The 25,747-nt window shown below is 49.4% G+C and overlaps 2 protein-coding genes across 4 annotated transcripts; one reads left to right on the forward strand and one right to left on the reverse strand.

Annotated features, from left to right (window-relative positions):
• Nucleotides 1–856: 856 nt before the first annotated feature.
• Nucleotides 857–2,933, reverse strand: PERCC1 (proline and glutamate rich with coiled coil 1). Its single transcript, XM_049791323.1, has 2 exons — nucleotides 2,889–2,933; nucleotides 857–1,595 (listed from the first exon to the last, which is right to left on the reverse strand). The coding sequence occupies exons 1-2, from the start codon at nucleotides 2,912–2,914 to the stop codon at nucleotides 857–859; spliced, it is 765 nt and encodes a 254-aa protein (XP_049647280.1). The 5' UTR covers nucleotides 2,915–2,933.
• A 2,528-nt stretch (nucleotides 2,934–5,461) lies between these two features.
• LUC7L (LUC7 like) lies at nucleotides 5,462–25,672 on the forward strand. Of its 3 annotated transcripts, none has more exons than XM_049790956.1 (11): nucleotides 5,462–5,623; nucleotides 6,396–6,466; nucleotides 7,574–7,668; nucleotides 12,613–12,711; nucleotides 13,419–13,529; nucleotides 14,191–14,334; nucleotides 14,771–14,947; nucleotides 15,808–15,896; nucleotides 20,331–20,360; nucleotides 21,312–21,476; nucleotides 23,996–25,671. In XM_049790956.1, the coding sequence occupies exons 4-11, from the start codon at nucleotides 12,616–12,618 to the stop codon at nucleotides 24,135–24,137; spliced, it is 954 nt and encodes a 317-aa protein (XP_049646913.1). In that variant the 5' UTR covers nucleotides 5,462–5,623; nucleotides 6,396–6,466; nucleotides 7,574–7,668; nucleotides 12,613–12,615; the 3' UTR covers nucleotides 24,138–25,671. The 3 variants fall into 3 exon arrangements, with proteins under 3 accessions (XP_049646913.1, XP_049646912.1, XP_049646911.1); XM_049790955.1 differs by lacking the exon at nucleotides 6,396–6,466 and adding an exon at nucleotides 22,539–22,600 and having other exon boundaries at nucleotides 5,466–5,623; nucleotides 23,996–24,128; XM_049790954.1 differs by lacking the exon at nucleotides 6,396–6,466 and having other exon boundaries at nucleotides 5,466–5,623; nucleotides 23,996–25,672.
• Nucleotides 25,673–25,747: the final 75 nt, after the last annotated feature.

Below are 25,747 nucleotides of genomic sequence, written 5' to 3' on the forward strand. Positions count from 1 at the left end.
TTGTGGTGCTGCCTGTCTCTTCTTCCCCTGGTGCTGCTGCCCAGACTCAGGGCCGTGTCTGTCGGTGTCCCCCCCAGGGCTGAGCCAAGCCCTGTTGCAACTGCTGGTGCTGGGAGGCCACAAGCTGGGGGGCTGTATGGGGGAAGGCAAGGGCCCCTCTTCCTCGGCCCTCTGGCAGGGCTGGAGTGCTGAAGGGCGGGGGGTGGCTGCCCCTTCCCGGGTGCTTTTCCTTTTCAAGGCCAACAAAGAGCTACCACAAAGCAGAGAATGCCTCGACTGGGCCTTGGTAACAAGCCAGGTCTGGTGGTGGGGGCTGTGGGGAAGGGCCAGCTGCCCTGGCACCGTGGGACGGCCCTGCTCTCCTTTGTGGGTCTGGTTCCCTGGTACTGCCATGGGGCAGGGGAGCCATGGGGTGCAGTGGGTCCCCAAGGCAGTGACGGGTCCCTGCTGGGTGCTGGCAGCCGGGTGCTTTATGAGGCCCCGTGACGCCCTTTGCCCCAGCACGGCCGAGATAAGGAGATGGGATCCACTGACTTGGGCCGCAGAGTAAACATGGGCTGCTGGCTCCTGCCGGCACTGCGCTTCCCTCCTCTTCCTGCTGCCCGGGCAGCCGGCGGCCCCCTGAGGGCCATGCCGAGCAGTGGCCCTTTGTCACTGGCAGCAGGGACACCATGGTGCTGGGTAGCAAAGGACACCGCATGCGCTGGTGCCTGGCGGGAGTCATTTATTCACTCGTCCCATCGCGGGCTCTGACCTGGCAGCTCCAGGTGCCCCGGCGCTGGCACCGGGGCCACTGGGTTTATCATTAACCGGGTGGCACGTGGCGGGGCTGGAGGCCCCTGGGGCCGTGGTGGGGTCACAGCCCAACGAAGGGCTCAGCCTCCAGCTCTGGGCGGCCAGGCTCGGGCGGCAGCTCCCGCCCAGCACCCTGCAGCTCCGGCGCCGGCTCCACCGTCCAGTTGGCCAGGAGGTCGCTGAAGTCGGGGGTGCCAGCGTGGAGGAGGCTGGCAGGGCTGGGGACCGGCTCCCTCCAGAAGGAGGGTGGCAGCTTCCTCCGGTGCATGGGGGTGATGTGGCCATATTTCCTCTCCAGCCGCTGCGTCTTGCTGCCAGCTGCCTGGGGCGGCAGGCACCGGTGCACGCCGTACTCGAAGAGCTCGGCCAGTGGCCCCAGCCTGTGGACGGCCCCAGGGCCGCCTTGCAGTGCCACGGTCTCAGGCTGGGCCTCATTGTGCCGGGGCGAGCCGCAGTCCTCAGGCACGCTGCGGCTGCCGGCGGCCTCCTCCCGGCCCCGCCGCCCGAAGTACCGCTGGATGTCGCAGCTGATGAGCTCCGAAAACTTGAGGAGCCGCAGGGTGGTCTCAGCAGCGCTGGGGACGGCCAGCTCTGGCCTCATGCTCTCCTCTGCAGCCTCCTCTTCCTCCTCCTCCTCTTCCTCCTCCTCCTCCTCAGAGAGGTCGGGGAAGTCGGGCTCGGGGCGCGGGGGCAGCAGCAGGCCGTGTGGGAAGGGCGAGGGCAACCACAGCTCTGCCAGGGACTGGATGACGCCTGCAGCCATGTCAGCGTGCAGGGGCACCCCAGGGCCTGGACTCACCCTGCGGGCAGGGACAGTGGGGTGAGGGTGGCATGCACCCCAGCACCCTCCCTGACCCACCACCCTGCAGTGGCACTTGGCCCTGAGGTGGCAGGTGGACTGTGGCACGCCACGCTGTGGCCAAGGTGGGGCAGCGGGGCAGTGGGGACATCCCCCATAAGCCACGGGGCAGTGGGGATGTCCTCACCAAGCCATGGGACACAAGGCAGTGGAGACGCTCCCTCTGAGTCATGGGACATGGGGCAGCAGGGACATTCCCACCAAGCCCTGGGACATGGGGCGGTAAGGATATCCTAGCTGAATCCTGGGACATCAGGCAACAGGGACAGCCCCATCAAGCCTTGCGACATGGGGTAGCAGGAATATCCTCACCGAGCCATGGGATATGGGGCAGTGGGGATGTCCGCCCAAATCTATGGGATGTGGGACAATGGGAACGTCCGCAAGTCATGGCATGTGGGGCAGCAGGGATGTCCTCACTGATCCATGGGACACGGGGCAGCAGGGGTGGCCCCACCAAGTCATGGGATGTAGCCCTGATCCCCCTGAGCCATGAGCTGTGGGGCAGCAGGGATGTCCCCCAGAGCTGTGGGGCAGCAGGATGTTCCCCTTCACCCTGGAGCTGTGCATGGAGGTGAATGGGGTTCAGCACCCACCCTGCCACCATGGGCTCAGTACCCTGCCACTCTGGGCTGAGCACCTGGGATGCTGAGCCCCATGCCCTGCCCACACAATGGCCCCGTGGTTTTCCCTGCGACGGGGCAAACCCAGCCACCTCCTCGCACCACCCTGGTGGGTTCCAGCCATGGCTGGGTCTTGCTGACCTGGATGAGGCCCCTCTGTGGTTAGTGATACCTGTGCACTGGGGTCCCCAGCAGTGCCTCGCTCTAGGCCATCTCTGGCCACATGCTTGGGACTGCAATCGCCCCAGCCCTGGCCCTGAGAGGGTCTTGGGACAAGGGACAAATCCTGGGGGACAAGCCCTGCTCCTGCCATGCCAAGCACAGTGCTGGGCCCTGCATCCAGCCGGAGACAGCATCGTTGCCATCTCTGGGGTCACCGTGCGTCTTTCTTTGTGCCTTCCCCACCATGGGACCCCCGGTCTGGCCTCCATGCTGCCCTGGGGCAGGCGGTGGGGGGCTTAGCCTCCTGAGGCACCATGCACCTCTAGGCTGTGGGGAAAAGGGAGCGGGGCCACCCCAGCAACAAAGCCAGCCTGCCCCGCTACCACCCTCAGACAGAGAAAAGCCCCGGTGCAGGGAGGCATCACCCAGGGCCGCGGCTCGGCACTCACCTTGGTGCTGCCGCCCGGCCATGCATAGGCTCCCGCGGCGCTCCCCCTTCCCGTCCCTCCACCTGGGCCTGAAGTATTTATAGCGGAGCAGTGAGCTGACGGCTGGCAAATATTTGGTAGCTGTATTGTAATAGTAGACTCAGTAAACAGAGCTGGGGTTTGCTTTAGCACCCAGCAACGGGAGAGCGGCGTGGGGAGGGATGCGGGGACGGAAGGCAGGGCTCACCTTAATGGTTCACTAGCCAGGGGATTTTCAAGTGTTGTTCCTGTAAATTCACCTATTAAATCGGCAGCCCCAGCTGCCAAACTGCCCGCACACTTGTGCCGAGGGCTCTTATCTCCCTGCTGATTGGAGGCGAAATCAAGCTTTGTCAAATAGGCGTAAAATTAAATTTCATGCTATTTTGACTCCTGGAGTAGGGATCTTCTGAAGAACATACTGTGTTATTGAGCGATGCCTTTGCAAACAGGCGGTGCTGCTGTGGCTGCAGAGGGCAAAGCCTCTCTGTGGGGGTCCTGCAGCGCCGGCCCCCCGCACAGCAGAGCGGGGCCAGGTGCTGTGCAGCCCCCGTGTGGGTCCAGCCCCCCCATCTCCATCCTTGTCCCCCTCCCCGAGGTGGATGCGGGGCTCTCTGATCAGCCCCAGGATGGGGTTTGGAACATTTTAAGGTGGCAGGACACAGCTCCGATGGCACGGCCGTCGGGAGAGGCACTTCAGGGTGCTGTGCTTCCCGGGGAGTGGTGGGGCTGGGTGCCCAGGGCCAGTGGCTTTTGCCAGGCAGCGCCTGTGGATGCAGAGATGGGGATATGCCATGTGGACAGCAGCTGGGCCAGCCCCACGGTGGGGACAGCACCTAGGACGGCAGCATTGTCACCACGGATGGGGCACTCGGGTGCCCCATGTCTTCCTTATGGCCTGCAGCTGTGCTGGCCCACGCAGCGCGTGGCGGACTGAGGACAGTGACAATGGCGAGTAACTTGGGTCCCGAGGCAGCTGTGGCCAGAGGTGCAATTTCTGTTTTGGCAGGGGGACGTGCCAATTGGGACGTCTGGGGCAGCAGAGAGCACAGCCAGAGGACACAGACAGCTGGGGGACTGGAGGTGGCTGGGGGACACCGGATGGCCAGGGGATGCAGGACAGCCTGCCTGTGACAGCTGGAGGGCACAGGGTGGCAGGGGCCTGACACAGCGCCCGAACCCCATCACCGCCTGTGCTGGGGACGCTCAGGGGGGTAGGACACCGGCCATTGGGGTTGGGGACAGCCAGAGCCCTGCTCCAGAGCTGCCCTGTCCCCCTGCCCTTGGGGTGACCGGAGCTTTTGGTCTGCTCTCCCGGAGCCCTCCCTGCCACCCTGGGCTGAGCACCCTGCCCTGAGCACCATGCACCCTGGTCTGAGCTGTCCCCAGGTGCTGAGGTGGGATCCCCAGCCCCTGCCATAGGGCAGCACTGGTGAGGACAGCGCCAGCCTGGGCATGGCTGTCACCCACCCGTCTCCTCGGGCCAGCAGCCCTGGGCACCCTGTGGGGACAGAGCTGGGCACCGGCACCGGCTCTGCAGTGCTCCCTCTCCCCTCTCCAAACACTCACACCAGCAACACCGGGGCGGGAGCAGCAGCCATCCCGCCCGGGCACCGCTGGGCAAACAGGGTGGGTGGGAGCTGATAAGCCACGGGCACCCTTCGGTCTGCTCCCTGACGTCACCTGCCATTGCCCGCCTGCCCGGCACAGCTTGGCACAGCACAGCTTGGCATGGCTTGACGCTGCTGGGCATGGCCTGGCGCTGCTGGGCATGGCCTGGCATGCCTTGATGTGGTTCAGCATGGCCTGTCACAGGCTGGCATGGTTTGGTGCTGCTTGGCATGGCCTGGCATGGCCTGGCACAGCTTGATGTGGTTCAGCATGGCCTGGCATGGTTTGGCACTGCTTGGCACAGCCTGGCATAGCTTGATGCGGTTTAGCATGGCCTGGCATGGTTTGGCACTGCTTGGCATGGCCTGGCATGGTTTGGCACTTCTTGGCACGGCCTGGCACGGTTTGGTGCTGCTTGGCATGGCCTGGCACAGGCTGGCATGGTTTGGCACCGCTTGGCATGGCCTGGCACAGCTTGATGTGGTTCAGCATGGCCTGGCACGGTTTGGCGCTGCTTGGCGTGGCTTGGCACAGCTCAGCAGCCGCTGTGGCCCGGCTACTGGGCCCATGCTCGGTCAGCCCCGGGGGAAGGGTGCCGGGGCACCCAGGGGCAGCACCGTCGACGGGGGCCGAGCCCATGGCAGCGGCCCACCGAGGAGCCAGGCCGCGGGTGCCCCCCGGCCGGTGGGTGCCCATCCCCCTGCCCGAGGCCGCCGCTAACGAGGCGTCCCGCTAAGGCGGGGGAGCCGCAGCATTTGGCGCCAGGGCGGAGCGGCCGCTGGGCTCCCCCGCCGCGTCCCGCCGCGCTCCGCTCTGCCGGGAGCTGCGCCCCGCCCCGCCCCGCCCCGCCCCGCCGGCGGACTACCCGTCCCGGCATGCCGTGCGGTGGCGGGAGGGGCCGCTTCCGCCCAGCGCCCGCCGCGCGCCGCTGTCGTCGTCGCCGCCGCCGCCGCCGGAGCAGCCGCCGAGGCCGCCGCCGCCCAGGCCCAGGCTCAGGCCGGAGCCGCTCGCCCGTCGCGCCCCGCGGCCCGGCCCCGCGCCCGCCATGTCGGCCCAGGCTCAGATGCGGGCCCTGCTGGACCAGCTCATGGGCACGGCCCGGGACGGTGAGTAGGGGCGGGCGGGGCCTGCAGGAAACGCCGCGGCCTGGCGGCCGCCTCAGCCGCGCGGAGCCCGGCCCGGCCCGGCCCGGCCGCCGCCTCCGCTCCGGACCTGCGGCGCGATCGGCCTCCGTCCGCGCCGGGGGACGCGGCGGGCCAGAGCCGGAGCCCGAGCCGGAGCCCCAGCCCGCCCCCGCCGCGGCCCGGCCCCGGCGCCGCCGAGCGGGCGGTGCGGGGCGGCCGCCTGGGCGGGCCGGTGGAGCGGGCCCGGGCCTCGCCGCGCTTCGGGGCGGCCTAGCGAGCTCGGCGCAGGGAGCCCGGTAGGGGTAGGCCTGCCCGGCGGAGGAGCCCGCCTCGGCCCTGGCCCTAGAAAGCGCCCGGCGTGGCCCAGCCGCGGGAGGAGCCCACCGCTCCGGGCCCCGGCTGCCGCAGAGAGGTTTTAGGGAAAGCTCCGTGCCCAGGCCACGCCGTGCGTACAGAGGCATGTAGGTAGGTGTGCCTGCAGAAGCCGGCCGTTGTAGTTTGTTGTCCAAGAAAAGAAATGTGACAGCCTGTGCAAAATATGTTCTCGCTGCGGTTTGTACCTCCCTTCTGCGACTTGCTGAGTACTTAAATTCCCTTTGGCACGTTAGCAGGGCTGTTCAGGTACTTTGCACTTTGTTTCGTAAGTGAATAAGTGCTTTTCTTTCTTTGTGTATTGAGTTGCTATTGAATTGCTTCCCATATTTTTATTTCATACAAACTGAACAATTGTGGCCCCTCTATTTTATTTATAAAGGTTCAGTGTATCTTTGCCTGCCTACATCAATCTGCAAGGGAGTTGCAGAAAAGCCTCATGTTCATCGAGCCGTGAGTCACAACCAATTTTTAAAGCTGTTATAACAAAAAAAAAAAAAGTGTTTGCTTTTTTTCACAAGTAACTTTAAAAGTGTAGCTTAGAAAGAAAAAAAATAAAAAAAAAAAAACATTTTCAGTAGACACAACATTATTCCTGGATGCTTGCGAATCCTAAACTATATTCATACTTTAGTGTTACACATACCTGTGTCATATACACAGATGAGCTTTAAAATTGTCACATACCATTACCACTTTGCCTTTACTTTTATGTATCATTCCCCTGACTTCCTTACTGCAGGTGTGGGCAAGAAAACTTTTCCTTTAAAACTTTTCAACAGTGGGCATAAAATTCTGCAGCTGAGGTCTTGAAGAATGCAGATGGGTATAGTATATGTTGGAGCTCGCAGTGTGTATTGACTAACTTTGTTTCTTTTTTTATTTTTTATTTTTTTGCTTTTCTGATATTGTCTTGTTTAAGTGGCTCCTGAGTGTAAAATGTCTTCTGAGGGTGGGATGTGGGTGGGAAGCACACTTCGTGTTCCAGGCCAAGACCTACAAGATTCGTCTTTGGACGGCCTTGGAAAGCACACTGCATATTTGGTTTTCAAACCAAACGGACCGATGTCTTAATTATCAGATGAGCAAATAGCAATCGCCTATAAAAACTGTCCAGCACAGCCCTGTTTTGTGATTCAGAGTCCTCTGATAGCGTGGGTTTCAGTACCTCCTGCCCCTTCCTCACAGTAAAAAAGGGGGGTGGGGGGTGGGGGAAAGAAAGAAAAGGTTTTGGCTGCGAGCCAGACTGTCTGTCTCCTTTTTTTCTCTTCTGGCTGTGCCGTCTCTTTATATGGATGACAGGCCTTGGACGTTACTTGGCTCGCCAACACTGTGTTTAACATGGTGTACTGGATGAATAAATGCTAAAATAGTGTTTGTTGCCAATTATAAGTGTTCCAGAATATCCTGTTACCCTCTAAACTTTTTTCGAGTAATTTTGGGGAGCAGGAACACCAAGTATTTTAATCTGCATATTGAGGCGAAATGATCATACCGTCATCTTTGTTCTCTTATCAGTATTCTAATGTCTCCTTATTTAAAACCACAAATGAATTTCAGGAGATGAAACCAGACAAAGGGTGAAGTTTACAGACGATCGTGTTTGCAAGAGCCACCTTCTGGATTGCTGTCCACATGATATCCTGGCTGGAACAGTAAGTATATCCTCTGTAATAAGGAATTCTGGTGAGGCAGACATTGGTACAGCTCTTCAGGGCTCATCTGTGCATCGTAGGTAACTCCTAGGAGAGGTCAGACTTGCTGTGCCCAAGGAGTGATCACAATTTTAATTTCAGCTTCTGTGATCTGTTTATGGAACTGCTGAAGTCAGGAGCGCTTAGGATGTGCTTGCAATGGTTTTTCTCTCACAATCCTATGTGAAGTTGCAAGATTATTTCTCTGTTATCTGTTTGAGATGGTTAGGGCCTGAAACTTGTCCTATGGAGGTAGCAAGATCGTAGCTAGCCTGCTGTCCTGGGCGCTCTAGTCACTGTTGCATCTTCAGGTTAGCAAGCTTTTTCTTGCCAGCTGCAATAATCCTTAGAGCTTTTCAGTCTCCTCTCTCAACCCATGTGATATTCTCCTGATGGATCGGCAGCTTTTTCATCATTACTGGTTGGCGTGCTAATGGCAGGTTACAGCTCAGGCCGACTTTGTCTTTTAGAGTTGGTTGGTCTAAGCAGTGTCACTCTGCTTGACTGGTTTGAAACAGTTGAGTCGGCTCCTTCGCTGCCACCCTCTGGGGACAGAGCTGGCCAATTTTCAAAGGTTTGGCTCACATGCTCTCTGAGAGCAAAAGGTGATGTGGGCTTTTAACAGTGAGATCTTGCAAAGTAAGTGTTCAGTTTAGGCACCCAGATGAAAGATGCAGTCTGACTTTTGAAAGAAAACAGTGCATGTCTTACGCAATTGTTGCTGTATTAGAGAATTGCAGGATGGAGATGGATATAAATGTTTGAAATCCATCTTTTCCCTCACTGTTTGACGCTATATACTGTGGCGATTCACATTGTCCATCCACTTAACCAGATTGTTTAAAGATAACTCGTTATTTATAGCCCTTCCTGCTGCTATTTCAAGAGCTGAGTTTGACACAGTGGGATACCAACAAAGCGGAGGGCTGGCACTCCTTCCTCTGTCTGTGTCGTTGTGATAGAAAGACTCTGTGGCAGCACTAGTATAAAGAGCTTTAGCAAAAGCTGCCTTGGCTTGAGCGCTTAAACTTTAGCTTCTCAATAGCTGCTATTGCAGAATAAGGTTGGAAGAGTTGAGTACCAATCTTTATATATCTCTGTATTTATTTTTTATTAATTTGAAGCTCAGAGGTATTTTCTAGCAATCGCTCCATCAGCCTCCCTATCACCTCACTTCTGTTTCAGAATTTATAGCTGCTTAAATCACCTTCTGCCCACCTCCATCCTTTGTGCAGGTCACTATGCTTAGCGTATGTTTTTTGATACGAGATTCTACAACAGTTTTTTGTGGCACAAATGGTGTTTTGAAGATTCAGGCTGCCTTCTACCTCTTCTGGCACATTTCCAGGAAGAAGGTAAATGGTGAGTTGAAGGGGTTGAATTAAGTGATGTGCATGGCTGTTGGAGCTAGTGCCCAAGCACGGAGGAAGTCTAAGGTGTTCAGGTGCATTTTGAGTCTCCTGGGGCAGAGAAGCATGTTCAGAAATCTGTTTCTCTTGCTTCTGCTGTTACTTGTCTGCAGTGAGTCAGTCTCTTCCCTCTTGCTGTGGAGTTTCTGCTCAGAAATCTCACACAGGAGCAGGAAGGAAGACTGCTTCTGTGAAGATGATCTTGTGGATCACTGAGATAGTCTTGTGGTGGCCTTTAAGTGGCTGTGGAGCTCTCTACACTGCTGTCAGCGGGTTCTTGGGGGCAAGAAAAAGTATTGGTGCCACAGATCTGTGCTGAAAGAACATGTGATGTCTGGAACAGGAACAGCATCTCAGCTGCCAGCACTACCAGCACAGAATGAAACTTAACTGGAACGTGCAGGCTTTCCTCGTGATCTCAGGTTCACTGACATTTTTCAGTGCTCCATTAAGGAAAGAGCTTTGTGGGTGAATCAGCCTCAGCTGGATGGGGTAGTGTCCATCTCTGGATGTGTATTATTGCAGAAATCAGGACGTTGGATCTTTTTGGAAATATCCAACAGATGCTCCAAGCCTTCTGGTGCTGGTTATGTTGCATACTTCCCCCGAAGGCACTGTTGTTGCTGCATCCTTCATGTGTGCAGATATTCCTTAGTGGGAGGCTGATTGGAGACAAGCAGGAAACTGGATTCTTTGGGTCGCTGTGCTCAGTGAAATGTGATGGAGTCCCATTCACTGACCTTCAGGTGCAGGGTAAGAGAAGGAGTCCAGACTCTAAGTAAAGCTCTCAAATACTCCTCAGAGCTGCAGAAGGCATGCTGATGTTTGCTTTGTTTAGGTACACCAATGTTCCTGGTCATAAGAGCTTTTGGCCCCAGAAACTTGTCTAAACTTGTCACTAAATAAGCTACAATGGTTCTGTTTTTGGTCTCCATGGGAAAGGAGGAAAATTCCAGGAGAACGTAAGTTAGCTTAGTATGCCTATGTGCTGTTATCAGGGGACTTATCTAGATCGTTAGTGGCCTGCACCCAGTCAGCTCTGCAGCTAATGGTAAGCATATTTCTGTCAGTGGAAGTACTGCAGCACATTCAGAGATGGCATCAGCTGGTAATCCTCCTGAATTTTAGCACCACTAATAAGTTGAAAGATGAGGCTGAAAGCTGCCCAGGTAGAGCATAGCTTGGAAATTACATTCAGGGAATTTACTGTGTCCCCCACTGGGAGTTATGAGTGAGCTGAAATCTGTAGTTTGCAGAATTGTTTTGTGGGGGTCTCTGCTTTCCTTTTTTACTTGGGTGAAACTCTGTAGCTCTGATTACTATTAAAGAGCCTTCCTCATGGAAATAGACTTTCTGGTGAGTTAGCAGTTTAGTGGAGATCATAGGAGATACCTCAAAATGTGGATTGCTCAGCGAATGTGAGCAGGACTAATTAGCACTGGCATCTAAATTTATTAAATATTTGTGTATGTTTTGGGGGGGTGGTGTGTGTTAAATCTTTACTCAGGCTCTGCTGGTTACCTGTCTCATATAAACCAGCCATGAGTGTTGACTGGAGGAAGTCACAATCACTGCTGTAAAGGGTGAGTATTTGATGACAGGCCTCCCTGAGACAAGAGGATTCTTTGAGACAGAAGGGCTAGTGGTCATACCTCAAGTGAGCAATACCTGTGAAAATCTCCTTGCACCTAGATCATCTCCAAGGACATGGAGGAAGACTTGAGGTTTGTATGCTGGTGAGACCTGAATGTTCTCCTCCAGAGGAAGAGGTTGAGGGATTCATTGCCTTTTAACAAACAGGGAGAGGAATATGGAGCGCACTGTTGGCTCTTCTGAAGTTGTGGGCTGGAGCCCCTTCTCGGAATTGAAGCTAGTGGCTCATCTTGGAAGAAGAGTTCAGATAAGAATACTTATGAAGTGTGACAATCGCATCTAATATTGCATTTTTCCCCCTATATTGAAAAGGGATCTCAGTAGAATAGCCATAAGAATAAAAAATTTAAGTTGCATCATGGAAAGTTCTTTTTGTGGTAAAATAACAGTAGCTCGCTAGCATTCTTTGAAGAGGGTTGCCTGAAGATGAACACGATCAAGCTTTGAAAGTACCGGACACTTTTTGTTGTAGGCATTAAATTTCTACCATTAGAGAGCTCAGCAGGACTGTTCTGGATACAGTATCTCTTTCTGTAGCCTGCTGCCTGAAGCCTCCTGTTTCTGGTAAATCTGAGCAAGATGAGGAAGACTAAATAGTGGCAAGTCATCCGGAATTGTTTTCTTTGTTTTAAAAAGAAACACTAATAACACAAGTAGCTGCTGTGAAACCCAGAGCATTACCTGGTGGAACTTGCTTTAGTTGCTTCATTCTAAACACGTCCATTGCTGCTAAATGCATTGCTTCACATAGGTGTCCCTGGCACCCCCAGCTCTATTTTGTGATGTTCTGCAGGGATTCTGTGTTGATCCTGATTTAGATGTATTTAGCTTTTTCTGTAGTTCACTGAGTTGACACTATTGTGCTGGGTTCATGGGACTGGTGGTGACTGGGAGAGAAGAGGATGGCTGGTGATGACCTGTACCATGCCATTCGTACTGTGCCTCACATTTAGATGTTTTATTATTTTGTCTTTCAAAATGTCATATTCTTTTTCTATTTTAAGAATAAGAGAAATGTTCTCTGTTACATATTGATAATGTCGAAATGCAATTTCCATGTTTTGAGAGCATAATTAACTTTGGTTCATGTGGCTGTTAACTACTAGGCGGGGGAAAAATAACAAATTTAAATAACATCAACTGCAATGGGAGTGAAGGGCAGCATGCAAGTCGGAGCTTTCTGGGAAGCGAGATGGTCTCTAAAAGTCTCTCACTAGATGGGCTTATGCGTAGGAATTAGCTTTGCTGGGCAGGTTTTAAAATTCCAGCAGCTGAATGTGGGAAGGGGCTAGCTGTAGGATTATGAATCTGTTGTTGCTGAGTGTGGGTTTGTGCTTTTCTACCAGCCATCGCCCTTACTCCCTTAAGTCCACTTGATCTTGATAGGAAACATTCTGTCTGTGTTCTATGTTTTGGTATCTTTCAGTATGTTACTAGGGCTTGTTCTGACACAGATGTGCTTTTTCCAGATGAGGTTTAAACAGGGTACAAAGCTGTATAAAAGGAGGCATTTGGAGTTAGTGTACATTGAAGGAGTTGCTGCTGCAGCGTGCTGCGCCTTCCTAGCTCCCAGCAGTTTCTAAGGCTGTGCTGTGACCTAGAGCACGAGTAGGGCTGGACTTAATGCATTTGGGGTGTTTTAGTGTTGTTCCAGGAACACCTAAAAGAGGGGTTCTAGCAAGCATGTTCTTCTGGCTAGTTCTGTTACAGACAGGTTAAGAAGAAGCTCTTCTTCCTAAAGAAGCTGCGTTTTGATATGATATAGTTGGCAAGAGTTAAATATCTGCTGCTTGTTTCCATAATGGAGGGTTCTTACATTGATTTTCCTTTTTCTTTTCAACAGCGAATGGACCTGGGAGAATGTACAAAGATCCATGACTTGGCACTGCGAGCAGATTATGAGATTGCAAGTAAAGAGAGAGATCTGTTTTTTGAGCTGGATGTGAGTACAAAGTTACTTTTGTGGAAACTGCCTCATGAAGTTATTTGGCTGAACAGCAGAACTCAGTGGGCATTTCAGCTAGCCATGTTATTTGATGTGTTATCTAACAAGAATGTGCAGCCCCTTCCCCTTCCTGAATGCCAGCTTGATTGCTGACTTGAAATTGTAGAAGTAATTATGGCCCTTGCAACCCCATTTGCCCAGCTAGCTGGGAGGCTCCTCTGACATTCCTTGCATCCCACACCTGCTGCTCTGTACCAGGTCATTGTAACCTGGTGGCCTGTCCCAGAAGGAGATTTGACATTAAAAGCTCTGTGGTTTCACTCTTGCCAGATTTAGCTTTCTATAATGGAACAAATCAAGTGGAAGAACAATTCTGTCTTCCCTTTTCATGTTATTCCAGTTCTTTTGTCTTTGCACCTGTTGCTCATGCATTGAAAGTTCTAGTGCAAAGCAGTCTTCATGTGAGCGTCCTGTTCTGTGTCTGAGTAAAGGGACTGTGTCAGGTTCCAGACGGATGACAGCCTTAAGGGCAGGGATCAAATTTTACTTTTTCTGCAAATTGTCATGTATTTTTTTTCTTGAGGCATCTGTTCTTGTGGTTGATTGTGCATTATACAGGGATTGTACCAGCTAGCTGTTGGCTGTCAAACCTAGATCTGGCATGGAGAGTACCTTTATTCCCAATTCTTTGTCTGAACATGCAGGCAATGGATCACCTGGAATCCTTCATCGCAGAGTGTGATAGGAGAACAGAGCTGGCCAAGAAACGCCTGGCTGAGACACAGGAAGAGATCAGTGCTGAAGTGTCTGCAAAGGTATTGTCCTCTCATTAAACATTTGTTCTGCAAGTCTGTGTGAGAGCACTGGTGCTGTGTTGTCTCTGACACCATTAATTAAAGGCTTTGTGGATTCCAGCCATCCTCCTCAAAAGCTGCTCTGGCCGTTCTTGTGACAAACTTACTGCTTCAGAGGGCCATAGTAGCATAAAACACGAACTCTAAAATAGGTTGCTTTAGCATGGCAATAAAGCATGTTGGTTTCCCACCATACTATTCAGTGTTAATGTAATAGCTTAGAATAGTATATGCATCTCATGATTGTTGTCTTTTCACTTAGTAAATGCTCATGGAGTTTCCTTTTGGGGAACTTGCTTCATGGGAACAATACGAAGCATTTCTGAAGCTGGTTTTGTGGACTCTATCCTGTCCTGCAAGCCAGAAATGTGCCACTGTTTGTGACAGAACTGATGATGTCCTCTCCATGTCCAGTTTCTCTCTTTGCTATGTGTCTGTGACTGCATTGCCTGTACTTGGCCCACAAATCCCTTTTGTTGGGACTCCTTTGACTTTCGGAGATTTATGGTCTGCTTCCAACAACTGCTTTTATTAAGTGATATTTTTTAGAGAAAAAGGAAAAGTCATCCTGCAAGCTTTAGCAAGTATTTTTGTCTTATTAAAAGCACACTATTCTCTTTAGGCAGAGAAAGTACATGAGCTGAATGAAGACATTGGAAAACTCCTAGCTAAAGCTGAACAGCTGGGAGCTGAAGGAAATGTTGATGAGTCTCAAAAGATCCTGATGGAAGTGGAGAAAGTCCGAGCAAAAAAGAAAGAGGCAGAGGTATGGCGTTGGTTCTCCTATGAATTGTAATAGCGGACTGGGCTAGGCTGAGTACATGACAAACAGCTGGGTGGTTCCTACCTCCTTTCCAATGTTGCCAGCACCTCCTTTTTCAGTTTCAGCCATGTGCCAGCAAGCAGTTGGCAGTGTACTGTGGTAGATGAAGAAAAGCTTTTTAGAAACTTTTATCTAGTGAAGAGAGCTGACTGGGGCGGGAAAGGATTTGTCCTCCGAAATATTTGGTCACTAGTCACTGCAGGGATAGGCTGTCAGGTTAGCTGTGCTTGCAAAGCATTTTGTATGGCACCTCCTTTATATTGAGGGTGTTTTTTTGATTCTTGAAAGTGGCAGTGCAGTTCTTTGCAGGGATTTCCCTGGAGGGTTGTGACTATGCAAGGGTTTCCTGACATTTGCATGGTTTTTTGCCTCCCTTTAGGAAGAATACCGAAATTCAATGCCTGCATCCAGTTTCCAGCAGCAGAAGCTCCGTGTGTGTGAAGTCTGTTCAGCATATCTGGGTCTCCATGACAACGACCGCCGTCTTGCTGACCACTTTGGAGGCAAATTACACTTGGGTTTCATTCAGATTCGTGAGAAACTGGATCAGCTGAGGGTAATCCTCCCTGTTTTAAACCTTCTCCTTTTAGTTTTGAAGGCATTCAACACTTCCATTAAATTAATACAGAATTCTTTGTAGAGTGCTTGTAAAAGCCCAGAAATTTCTGATTGCAGAATCCCTGAAACTTCTGGTGGAGGTTTGCATGTAGCCTCATCTTGAGTTCTATTCTGTAATTTCTGGGTAACTAAATATGTACCCTCAGAATGAGTCAAACCGGATCACTGCTGTCATTTATTCCTTAGAACATTGGTATAGTTGCCTGTATTTTTGTCATTAATCTGGCTGAAATTTGTCACTCTGGGTTTTTTGACTTTGAGACCTCTTAACGAAATGCTTGAACTGAAGTTTCACATAGTGCTGTCAGTGAAAAAGGTCTTCAGTAGCTGAAGTGATTAGAAGTTTTCTGAAATGGTTTGTACTGGAGTTATGGTACTGGCCTTGCTTGCAAACAGAGACCTCTAGCCTGCTCGAGTAAGAGTTGTGATTCCTATGCCCTATTCGTTAGGCAGTATATTGAGGTCAGTGCCTCGATTTGATCGTTAGTGCAAGGCCAGAGCACTGTTTCATTGTGTGTTGTGTACACTTATGGTGAGACAGTCCTTGCCTCAAAGCTTATGGGCTTGTCTGTTAGAGCACAAGCACTCAAAGCAGAGTAGGGAGTGGCATTTCTTGCACTGATGTATGTTAGTGAAGTTGTGAGGAAAATGAGAATCTCGGTAGAGATCTTGACTGGCACATAAAAATGCAGTGAAACGGTTCTTTGTCTTACTACCTTTGTCTTACTGTCGGAATAGTCTCCCTGCAGATCTCTCTGACCTGTTACCGTATGGCTGAAATGCAGACTTTTTTTCCAGAAAACAGTGGCAGAAAAGCAAGAGAAGAGAAACCAGGATCGTTTGAGACGGAGAGAGGAGAGGGAACGGGAGGAGAGAATGGGCAGACGGTAAGTAGAAGCTGATAACTGGCTCGTGAAGTTGGGTTTGAAATAGTCTGATTTCTTGTATCTGAGCATTGCAAGAAAGCAGCATCTGCTGCTGGAGTAGCTGTTGGATGTGCTCTGGATGCTGTGTGAGCTCCTTGGCATTCAGTTAAATATGAAAACAAATGCCCAAACCACCTTAGAGTGATTTTTATGTGTGTTATTTTAACCTTCATTGTGTATCTGAAATATGTGAGTCCCTTTATTTGGGAATCTGAATAAAATGCCCTCATCCAATGCATCTGAGTGGGAAAGTTTAAGATGAGTGAGGGCTAGGTCTGCTCAAAAGGCAGTAGTCGTGCAAAAATTCCCTGGACAGCCTTCTTCACTTCTAGGCTAGGAGATGACAACAGAATGGAGCTGGTATCTGTGAGGCAGATGGTGAGCTGCCTGTCTTGCTCCAAAACTTTTCTGCAATAACACTGAGGTGCTTTTGGCACAGGTTTGGAAAACACTTCCTAGGGGATCTGAGGGATCCCAAGGAGTGGCTGCTTTTGGTGGTTGTGGCCATATGTGTCACCTTCTGCTCATGTATGTATAATCCTTGAGCAGTGGGAGTGGCTGCAACATTGGTATTCTCAGGACAAGCTCTTCTGCATCTTGCCAGCTGAACTGGAAAAACTATTGCGTCTGTACTTGAACTGAACAGGCGTCTTATGTGCAAACAGCTCAGTTAAACAGCCTGGTGTGGAGAGGGTAGTTATTTGCAGTGGTCAGGCAGAGGAAGTGGCTGAGTAGGAATGCTGTTCTCATTGTCACAGCATCTCCCCAGTTAACCTCATGTGTTCCTCATACTTCTTGTGTCAAAAAACCCAACCTTGCCTCTTCTTGACTCTCAGTGTTAACTGAAGAGTGTTTCAGCCATCCATGTTTGAGGCATATGAGAGAAGTAACTGCAGTATGCTCTAAGATGGTGCTGGCTTCTGGGTATACATTGCTGGAAATGTTAGCAAATAAATACCAGAATCAAAGCAGCTTTGTTTTCTGTGGTCTGCAGCTTGGTGATTTTGGTGTATTGTGAAGACGTAAGCCCTGAATTGCTACACATTCTCCAGTTAGGGTGTTTTTATGTGGGTTTTCTCTGTGGATTGCATGGTGCTAGTTCGTGCTGCAGCTTTCTCCTGAACAGCAGCGCTTTATGTAGAGCGTCACAACTTTCTGGCATCCATGCAAGACTGTCAGTAATGCAGTTGTATTTGGGAGCTGGAGAATCTGGAACTGGCAGATGAGTGCAGGAGTTAATTGAAAGGGAATGCTGTTGCAGTTATGACATAGCATGCTGTTGCTATCATCAGAAAGATGGAAATGAAACAAGAAGTGTCTTCACATGCAGCTGCTTCATGGCAGGCTCTTTCAGACCCATAGTAGGACCATATGTAACCTGGACTCAGTGTGTCTGTCTCCATGGTGCCTCTTCTTCCTGGAGGTCCTTTCTGCATGAAAATTGCTCAAGAGAGTTGCCTTCACGAAGAGTCCTCTGGATCTCTTAGTTGGTCTGCATCTCCCCAAATGCTGATTTTCTTCCTCCTGTGGTTTTGTTTTTGTGGATTGTTAAAAAAAACCCAACCAAACCCTCAGTTGTTGAGAACTAAGGAGCCTCTTGTGTTCAGAGGTAGTCCATATATGGATGCATCTGATGAGGGGGTTTGAAGATGGCTTTTGAATGTTTTATTTAATGCTTTAAATGTGAAGAGTTTAAGAACTGCATTGAGTTGGTCTGAAGTCTGAGTTCTTGCTGGTTCCCTACTGCCACCCTACTGTGGCACTACTTAGATACTGTGGCCAGACTTTGCTCTCTCTCTGTATGGAGGCATCTGTATGCTCCTCTGTTCAGATACTGAAGAAAAACTTGTTATGAAGGAGCCAAGAGTGTTATACAGAGGAGGTCAAATTATTTGCCTCTCCAAAATGAGAACTTAACCCAAAGAAGGAAAGTAGTTTTCCCAGTGGACACTCAGTGTCAGAACTGAGATTAGAGCCCAGATTTTTTGATTTCTCAGCACCTTACCTGCTGGGAGCTGTGCAACACCATGCTTACAGTAGCATTTTTCCATCAAAAAGTAATTGGTGACTTCTGCCTTTCAGTCTGCCTCTCAACTAGAGCTTGATACCTTAAGGAACCATAGAAAACATGTTTCCTTCCTAAGTCGTCTTGTCATATCTTCATATGTGACATCTTCATGGTGTTATTCAGGAAGAGAAAGAGTACTGCTTGACTGAGAAGTCTTTGGTGACTTACAGGCACTGTGACATACTATGGAAACCTGTAGATTCACTTGTGAAACTCTGCCTCTCACAAGCTTTATTAGTTTGTCAACTAAACTGTGATTTCCACATAGGAATGAGTGAGCTGGGTTGTCACCTTTAGTGGTAAATAAACACAAGACCTTTGTTTGGTATTGCTGGTGACTGCGGGCTACCCAGTAATCTCTTTTAAGACTGAAATTCTGTGGGGAGGTGGCATGCTTGGAAGTGCAGACCTCAGTATTTGCTTCCAGAGTACACCAGCAAACAAGTTTAGGTGGAGCTGCCAAATGGATTTCCTTTGTATTAAGTTGGACAAAACACAGGTTATGAAACTCAGCGTATAGCCTCTGTGATGCAGGGACAAAAAAGAGGAAGAAAATAAATATGCTCAGCCTCTTGCTTGTCTGGACAGCAGTATTTTACTGTCTCCTGCTGTATACTGATCCAGGCTAGTAAGGAAAGTGCTGTTTTGTTGGATGCTTCCTGAATTCTGAAGTCTAGCGCTAGGGAGTGATTATCAGGAGTTTATTATGCATACTCCTGCTCAGATCATAGGCATGGAAGGGCAGCCAGGCTTCTCGGGGGATGTAGAAGGGCTTTGTGTGGATGTGTGCACCGGTGATCCAGAATAAAGTTATCAGGAGGAAAAGAACATTAAGAACTTGGAGTAATTACAACCACCAAAAAAATTCAGCTGCCTGCCAGGCATCTACAGGAGGTTCTGCTGCTCTTTCAGGTTCTGTTACATGAAAAAGGAGGTGTGTATTGCCTTGCTCTCCTGGTTTATCAGCTTTTCCTTCATCTGATTGTCTAGCGTATTGCCTTATAGCATGTTTCATTTGCCTGACTCCCAAGTTCAGCTCCACCTTGTTTACAGTCCTTCTACCTGAATTCCTTTCTAAATTTTGGGATTTTTTTCTTTCTTCTGTGATTGAACAATCCCATTTCATTGTGAAGGAATATCAGTGGACATTGATTCTCTTAATCTTGTCTTATCCAGGTATGGTTTTAAATGATATTATTAAAATAGATGCTTCTCCATGGCTTTTTAAAATTTTGTCCGTGTGTAGCTTTCAGCCACATCTCCTGTTACAGTGCCAGAATAGCTCTGTGGCTGTGTAACTGGAACATCCCCTGTGAGTCGTATGCAGTGGGGAGACGGGAACAGTTACGAGAGCGAGTTGCTTAACTCACTAAACAGGGAGACTGGCCACTGCTCAATTAAAGCAAAAAGAGACCGTTCAGACAATGTGTGATGTTTTGGTGTAAGTTGGCTCTGAAACGTGGCCATAGAGAAAGAGGGAGAGCGTATCTTTCACATGGAGTGATATTTTAACTGATGCTGAGTAATGGTGCTTCAGACATTGAAAGAATTGTGACATTGTTATTTACAGGCTGTCAAAAGCTTAATGCTTACAGCGTTAAGCTGAGAGAGCCGCACATGAGCTCTGTAGCCATGGAAATGTGAGGAAGAATAGTGAGGCTTGGATGATTCTTCTCAAGTGGCTTTAAGTCTGAGATGAAGGATTTTTAGTATATCAGTTACTTTTCAGTAGTAGTTCTTCCTTTGTGTCTGTTTCCCCTTTTTTTTTTTCTAGCTCATCTTTCCCAAACAGGGGAAAAAGTAATTGATGCAAATTTTCTTCTAATGTTTGTTAAATAAATACAATGAGTGAGAAAATGTTGTTTTCTCTTTATTAAAACCTTTTTAATGTGCAACTAACTCAAAGGAACCAAAATCAGAAAACTGTCAACTTCTTGAAAATGTTAGAGTTGATCTAGTTGAAGTTAGACTGCCAGAGGGTAAAGAGTATACAACAAATATGCACAGCAAATGTAAAGTCAGAAAGGTTCGTTGTGGGACTTTATTAAGAGAGACTGAATTGGTTTGTAGACCTTTTCTGTTCTGATGGGAAGCTCTGCGTGTAGAAACTAGTGTTTCTATGGAGTTCTTCAATTTTTGACAAATTCCCCCTGCCTCCCAAATTGAGTCTAATTAAATGTTTTAATGGCAAGCTTTTTTTTTAACTGACAGATTACTTGGGGTATTGTTGTCTTCTGGTGAAGACCTGCCAGGTTGGATGGGTGGTTCTGTTGAAAACCCACTGGCTATATCATACTTTATTTTTTTTAACTCTCTCCTCTTTCTAGGTCTGGATCAAGAAATAGAGATCGTCGAAGGTGAGTGCACAGTTCTGCAGTTCTCCCAAATATATATTTGTGTTTCTATCTAGCTCCTGAGGTTTTTCCTGGATCTCACAATTGGAGTTCACTCAGTGCCCCAGTCTCTTTGATTTGCTCTCTGAAAGAAATGGGAACTACTGCTTGGGCACCTCAGTGGTGCTGTGCAACTTAATGTCACTTGTTGGGCTAGAAAGCAGATGCTGGCTAGCCTGGTCAGGACAGAGGGTGCTGTGCGCTGCTGAATATGAGTCTAAGAATGTACCTGATGCCTCTTTCAATAAATGTGTAATATACTTTCATAGTTTTAATGTCTGAAATACATCTGTTACATATATAATACCTCAGATGTAAAAATACAGAGATTCAAGATTAAAGCCCCCCACATCTCTGTAAAAAGCTTGCCTCAACGGTATGACAGCATTCTCTGTCATCATGTACCTGGAGATCTTCCTGTCTACTGCTTCCCATATACATTGGCATCCTTTGTTTTGCTTTTAGAGCAGATTGAACCAAGTCGGCTTCTAAAGTGCAGTACTTTCACAAGGGAGTCTCCCTTTTGGCAGGCTGCCATATGGGTTATGGTAATTTCACATGCTGCTTACTGTGGCCTCTCTTCTACTTATACTGGTCTCACCTTGAGTGAGGCACGGTTGATAAGCTCTGCTCTAGGCATCGGCACATGCTTACATTAATGGTGGGAGCTTTATATATGAGGTTCCAAGCAAATTGAATTTCCCCATTGGCATTTTGTTGGTAGCATGAGGCCCAGAAGGGAGATGCCCACCCTGTGGGTGATGTGCCTTCTGTATTGGCATGGGTGTGGCTGGCAGGGGTGGGTGCTGGTGCTCTGGATATTTGTTACTCAGGAATGTTTGAGATGGGCTCAGGTACGCAGATCCGATGTACTGGCCCTTCTCCTGAGCCTGATGCAATCTGTGTCCTCTTCAGATCACGGTCTCGGGATAGGAGGCGAAGACGCTCGAGATCAGCTTCCCGTGAACGGCGGAAGTCTCGCTCCCGGTCCCGAGACCGACACAGGCGCCACCGGAGCCGTTCCCGCAGCCATAGCAGAGGTCACCGACGGGGGTCCAGAGACAGGAGTTCAAAACACAAGTATGTATTCCTGACACGAGTGCTTCTGGAAAGGGGAGTCCTTGGCATCACAGTGAGCCACCCCAGTCCCGTAGAGCAAGCAGGAGTATGAACGGTTTCTCAAGTTAGCAGCTGCAGTGTCCCGTACCAGCTCCTGGGCCAAAGCAGTATTTCCAAGTGGCCATTTGTAGATGGCCTCACATGCGACCAGTAGGGTAATAACTGTACAGCGAGATCCCAGCTTGAGAGGAGAGTCTAGGAGATAGAACTGGTTCTTGATTTGTACTGCTTGAGCCTTGAGAAATTGCTGGTTTTCTTGTACAAGAAACAGCACAAAGGCCTGCTTAAGCTAATTGAGCCCCCCCTGGCCTGTAAAAGCCAAGTAACTGAGAAGCAGTTTTGATGTTACATTTCTATAGTTACCTTCTGCTTCCCAGGTTCGTTCTCTCAGTGCTGGCATGCGGAAGGAAGTGTATGATTTGGAATCTGGGGGAAGCCTTCTGTTAGAAGGCTGCTCAAGAGAGAATTGCTTAGGAATCTGCAGTGGAGGGAGGGGAAAAGGCAGCCAAGAGGAGGAGTATACCATTCTCCTGTCACGGAGGAGAAGTTCTGTAGTCTGAAGAAAGGCTTTAAGTCTCTTCTGAAACTCAGCAAAACACCATATTGGAGGAAGGATAAGGCAAGCGTATGTAGGAGTATTAGAAAAATTGAAAGGAATCATTGTGTTTCCTTTCAGCACTTCTAAGCCCAGGAGCAAGTCTATCGCCAGGTGCTTGCTGAAGTTAGATCTGGCTTTTTTTAAATGCTCCTAATTAATAAGGGAGTGCTTTAGCACTGTCTTACCCAATTAGGCACCACCACTTGAGTACAATCCTAGAAACAAATCTACCACTGTGTGTCTTGTGTCCCTTTAGCTAAGGGGTAAGAACAGGTTTTAAAGATTCCTGATGAAGGGGAGGGAAATAATGGTCTGAAAAAATAAGTCTGTTAATAATTGAGGGGGGGGTGTAAATACTGTTGATTCTCCAATGGCTGAGATACTAAAGTCCTTTTTTAAATCTGTCTTGAACATGAAAAATAAAGAAAAGAAGTTTGGACAATTAGGAAGTGAGGAAGACCCTGTAATAACTATTACTAAAGAGCAGGTAAGGGATTACTTCGAAAACCTTGAACACACTCAAATTAGCCAATCGAGATTGTAGGGGGATTGGCTAGCTGACATACTTGCACAAAATTACTGAGAACTGGGGAGAAACCAGGATCAGTTTAAGAAAATAAAACAAAACCAAGAGAACAAGCAGAAAAACCCTGTTCCCTGAAAGAATGTAGCTTCTGTTTTCACCTTGAGAATTAATGAAACCTGCATTGATGTTCTGCTGGTCTGAGGTGTTACTTGTATAAAGAAATGGAGAGCCTGCCGCAGGATCTGGAGGTCTTGGGGTAGGAGGACTATGGGCAGGAAGCATTGTTGTGGGAACAGGGAGAGGGTTAATCTCATCAGACAGATTCTTGTTATCTTCTGGTTAAATGACACAATTTAATGAAAATGAAATGGCTCATGATACAGAGGCTGTAAGGTTTTAATGCATCAATTGTGCAGTATTTCCAGAACTTACAATTGACACAAATGAAAGCTGGAACCTCTAAGGTACCTGCCAGGTCCTTTCCTTGTGACTGTAAAGACAAACCTGCGTACTGAGTCCTAGAGTAAAATGCGCTGGCTCTGCAGGGTCTGTGAAAGCCTCTGCCTAGTTCTAAAGGGGTGCAGGCTGCTAGAGCTCATTCAGGATCAGCACCGTTTGAAGGCTGCCAGTTGATAAGCTGGCACGAATCATACAGGAAAACAGCCTTTTCAGATTGGACCTAACATGAAGCCTTTTGCTTAATTCTGTGTGGGCTGATAGATTTTCAGCAGTGCTTCACTCTGTAGCTGTCATTTGGGCAGGCTGTGAAAAGATTTGCCTGTGTTGTGGGCTGAGAATATAAATCAGTATCATCCTGACTTTGAACCCAGGATGCTGCCAAGGACAGTGCTTGTCAGGATGCAAAGGAAAAAGCCCAGGGCTGACCGAGCATTTGAATCCAAAGAATACAGTTGGTATTTAAAGCAGTTGAGCAGAAAGTCACTAACTTAGAGCATAATGAAAAATTAGTCTAGAAGACACAACAGAGCTGAGTGATAGACGAGAGAGAAATTGCAGGCACTTTAGTATGGCCCGTTATACTAATAAGGGGCCCAGGGAAGACCTCAGAGAGCCTTTGTGGTAACAGCTTGAAAGGATCACTCCAAGGAGAGAGTAACAAAGGCTGTGCCGTGCACTTGGTGCTGCAAAACTGGTGTTCTCATACATAAAGCTCGGAGAGGGCCCAGAGTTGCTATCTTGAGGACGCCACTCCCAACATCGCAGTACCTAGGCACATTTCTGTAAGAAACTTGTGTTATGCCACAGCCCTGTTAGGGAAAGATGTTGTCATTTTGTGCATATTTGAAAATTCTTTTAGTTGTGAAGCTTATAGCGATGGTTTACTTTGTACTTCAGATCTTCTAGAGATCGATCTTCAAGAGAAAAGTCACGAGACAGAGAGAGAAAAGAGAAGAGCTCTTCTGAGAGACGGCACGAGAGCACAAATGGCAAATCTCGTTCCAAGAGATCAGAAGAGAGAGAAGCTGGCGAGATCTGAACTCAAACGATCTGTGTTGCACTGTAAATAGTCTGATAAACATTCTACACAAAGCCTAAATTTCCCATTTATATTTACTGAATACAACTCATCTTTTGTAGTTTGGAATTTTTATTGTTTGGCAGATAGCTGTGAGTTTGTAGAGACACAGAGTTACGTACTGTTTAACAGGATTTTGTTTTAGTAGGAATAAATAAATCTGGATGGATCGTTTTCAATTCAGGCCAGTGGCTGACACGCTGTGTTTGTCCTGACCCAGCGAACGCGGCAGTCAGGGGCAGCGCTGTGGTCGGAGACCTGAGCTGCTGTGATGTTTGTAATGCTTCAGCCCTTTTTCCAAAAGATCTACCTGACCCTTTGTGAGCACACCAGTAGCGCTGGTTCTCACTTAATTAATTTTTCCTTCTGTTTATATCTGTTAAAAGAAATTCAGAAGTGTGGGGTTTTTTCCTTTTAGCGCTTAGCCACCTCATTTTTATGTCTCTAGCATTTGAGAGTTGCCTCACGATTCCAGCTGAGTCGACAGACAAAATTTGGCCCTGATCTGCGTATTTCGAAAGCTGTTCATCTTTGTGAGGATGATCAAATTGGCTGGAGCACATTTCTAAGATGGGCTCAAGTCTGGTTTTAGTACCTTAGCAGATCAGATACTGGGTGTAAACACAACAGTGGAAAATCTGGACTGATTTCTTCTGTAGAGGAGTACAGCCACAGCTAGCCTGCCTATTTACTGTGCACTCTGGAGTCAGAGCTTCCTCTGTGGAGTTTTCTGACTTGGAAAAAAAAAAAAAGCGTTAGTGTATGTTTTTTAAAAGGCCAGTCAGGCAGAAGGTGGCTGAGTAGCAGAGGTGACTCAGGATGGAGTGAAATCCAGGGGCAAGGCGAGGAAAGGAGTTGCCTGTGTCGGTGCACACCGCTTCTCCTGGGACTGAGGCACCAGCTGTGTCCTAACACGTGTGGGAGGAATTTGCATATTGTAACTAGCTTATTTGTAACTAGGTTTATTTTACACTAGGGGAGGAAGGCCACCTTGCTGTGCCAGCCACAGTCGAGACCCCGAGGATCGGTATTTTATGAGAATTGTGTGAGTAAAGCCCTCACCGCCCACTGAGCTGGGCGAGAGCCTGGCCGCTGCTCGTTAGGTCGGCGAGGCAGGTATCTTTAATTAAAGATGGCTTGCTCCTAACGGTTCCGGGCGGCGGCAGCAGCAGGAAGGTGTCTGTAAATGCTGTTTTTAAGGCCGTGTGCCCGGTGGCGGGGGAAGGTCCGGCGGGCGTTTCTCCCCATCGAGGCTCCGATAAGCTGCTTAACGGTTTCGGTTTCCCTGCGGCCCTCCCGGCGCCCCCTCGGTGTTAGTCCTTAGTGCATGCGACCCCCTTCCCTGTCCGTTTTTACAACTAATTCCGCGGTTTCACGTATTGTTTTTGTAACCTCCGTGTCGGGTGAGGGAGAGCGGGGCCCGGGGGGGGCGGCGGGGCGGGCCCGGGGGGCGGCGGGCGCGCTCTCGGGATGCCTGTACGTGACTGTGCTGTTCTCTCGCGGTCTGATCGCATTAAAGATCTGTGTTTGTGGCTCCCACTGCTGCCCGGCCTTGTTCTTGCGGGTTCTCC

The sequence above is a fragment of the Accipiter gentilis genome, chromosome 33 (genome assembly GCF_929443795.1).
Source record: "Accipiter gentilis chromosome 33, bAccGen1.1, whole genome shotgun sequence".
NCBI lineage: Eukaryota > Metazoa > Chordata > Aves > Accipitriformes > Accipitridae > Astur > Astur gentilis.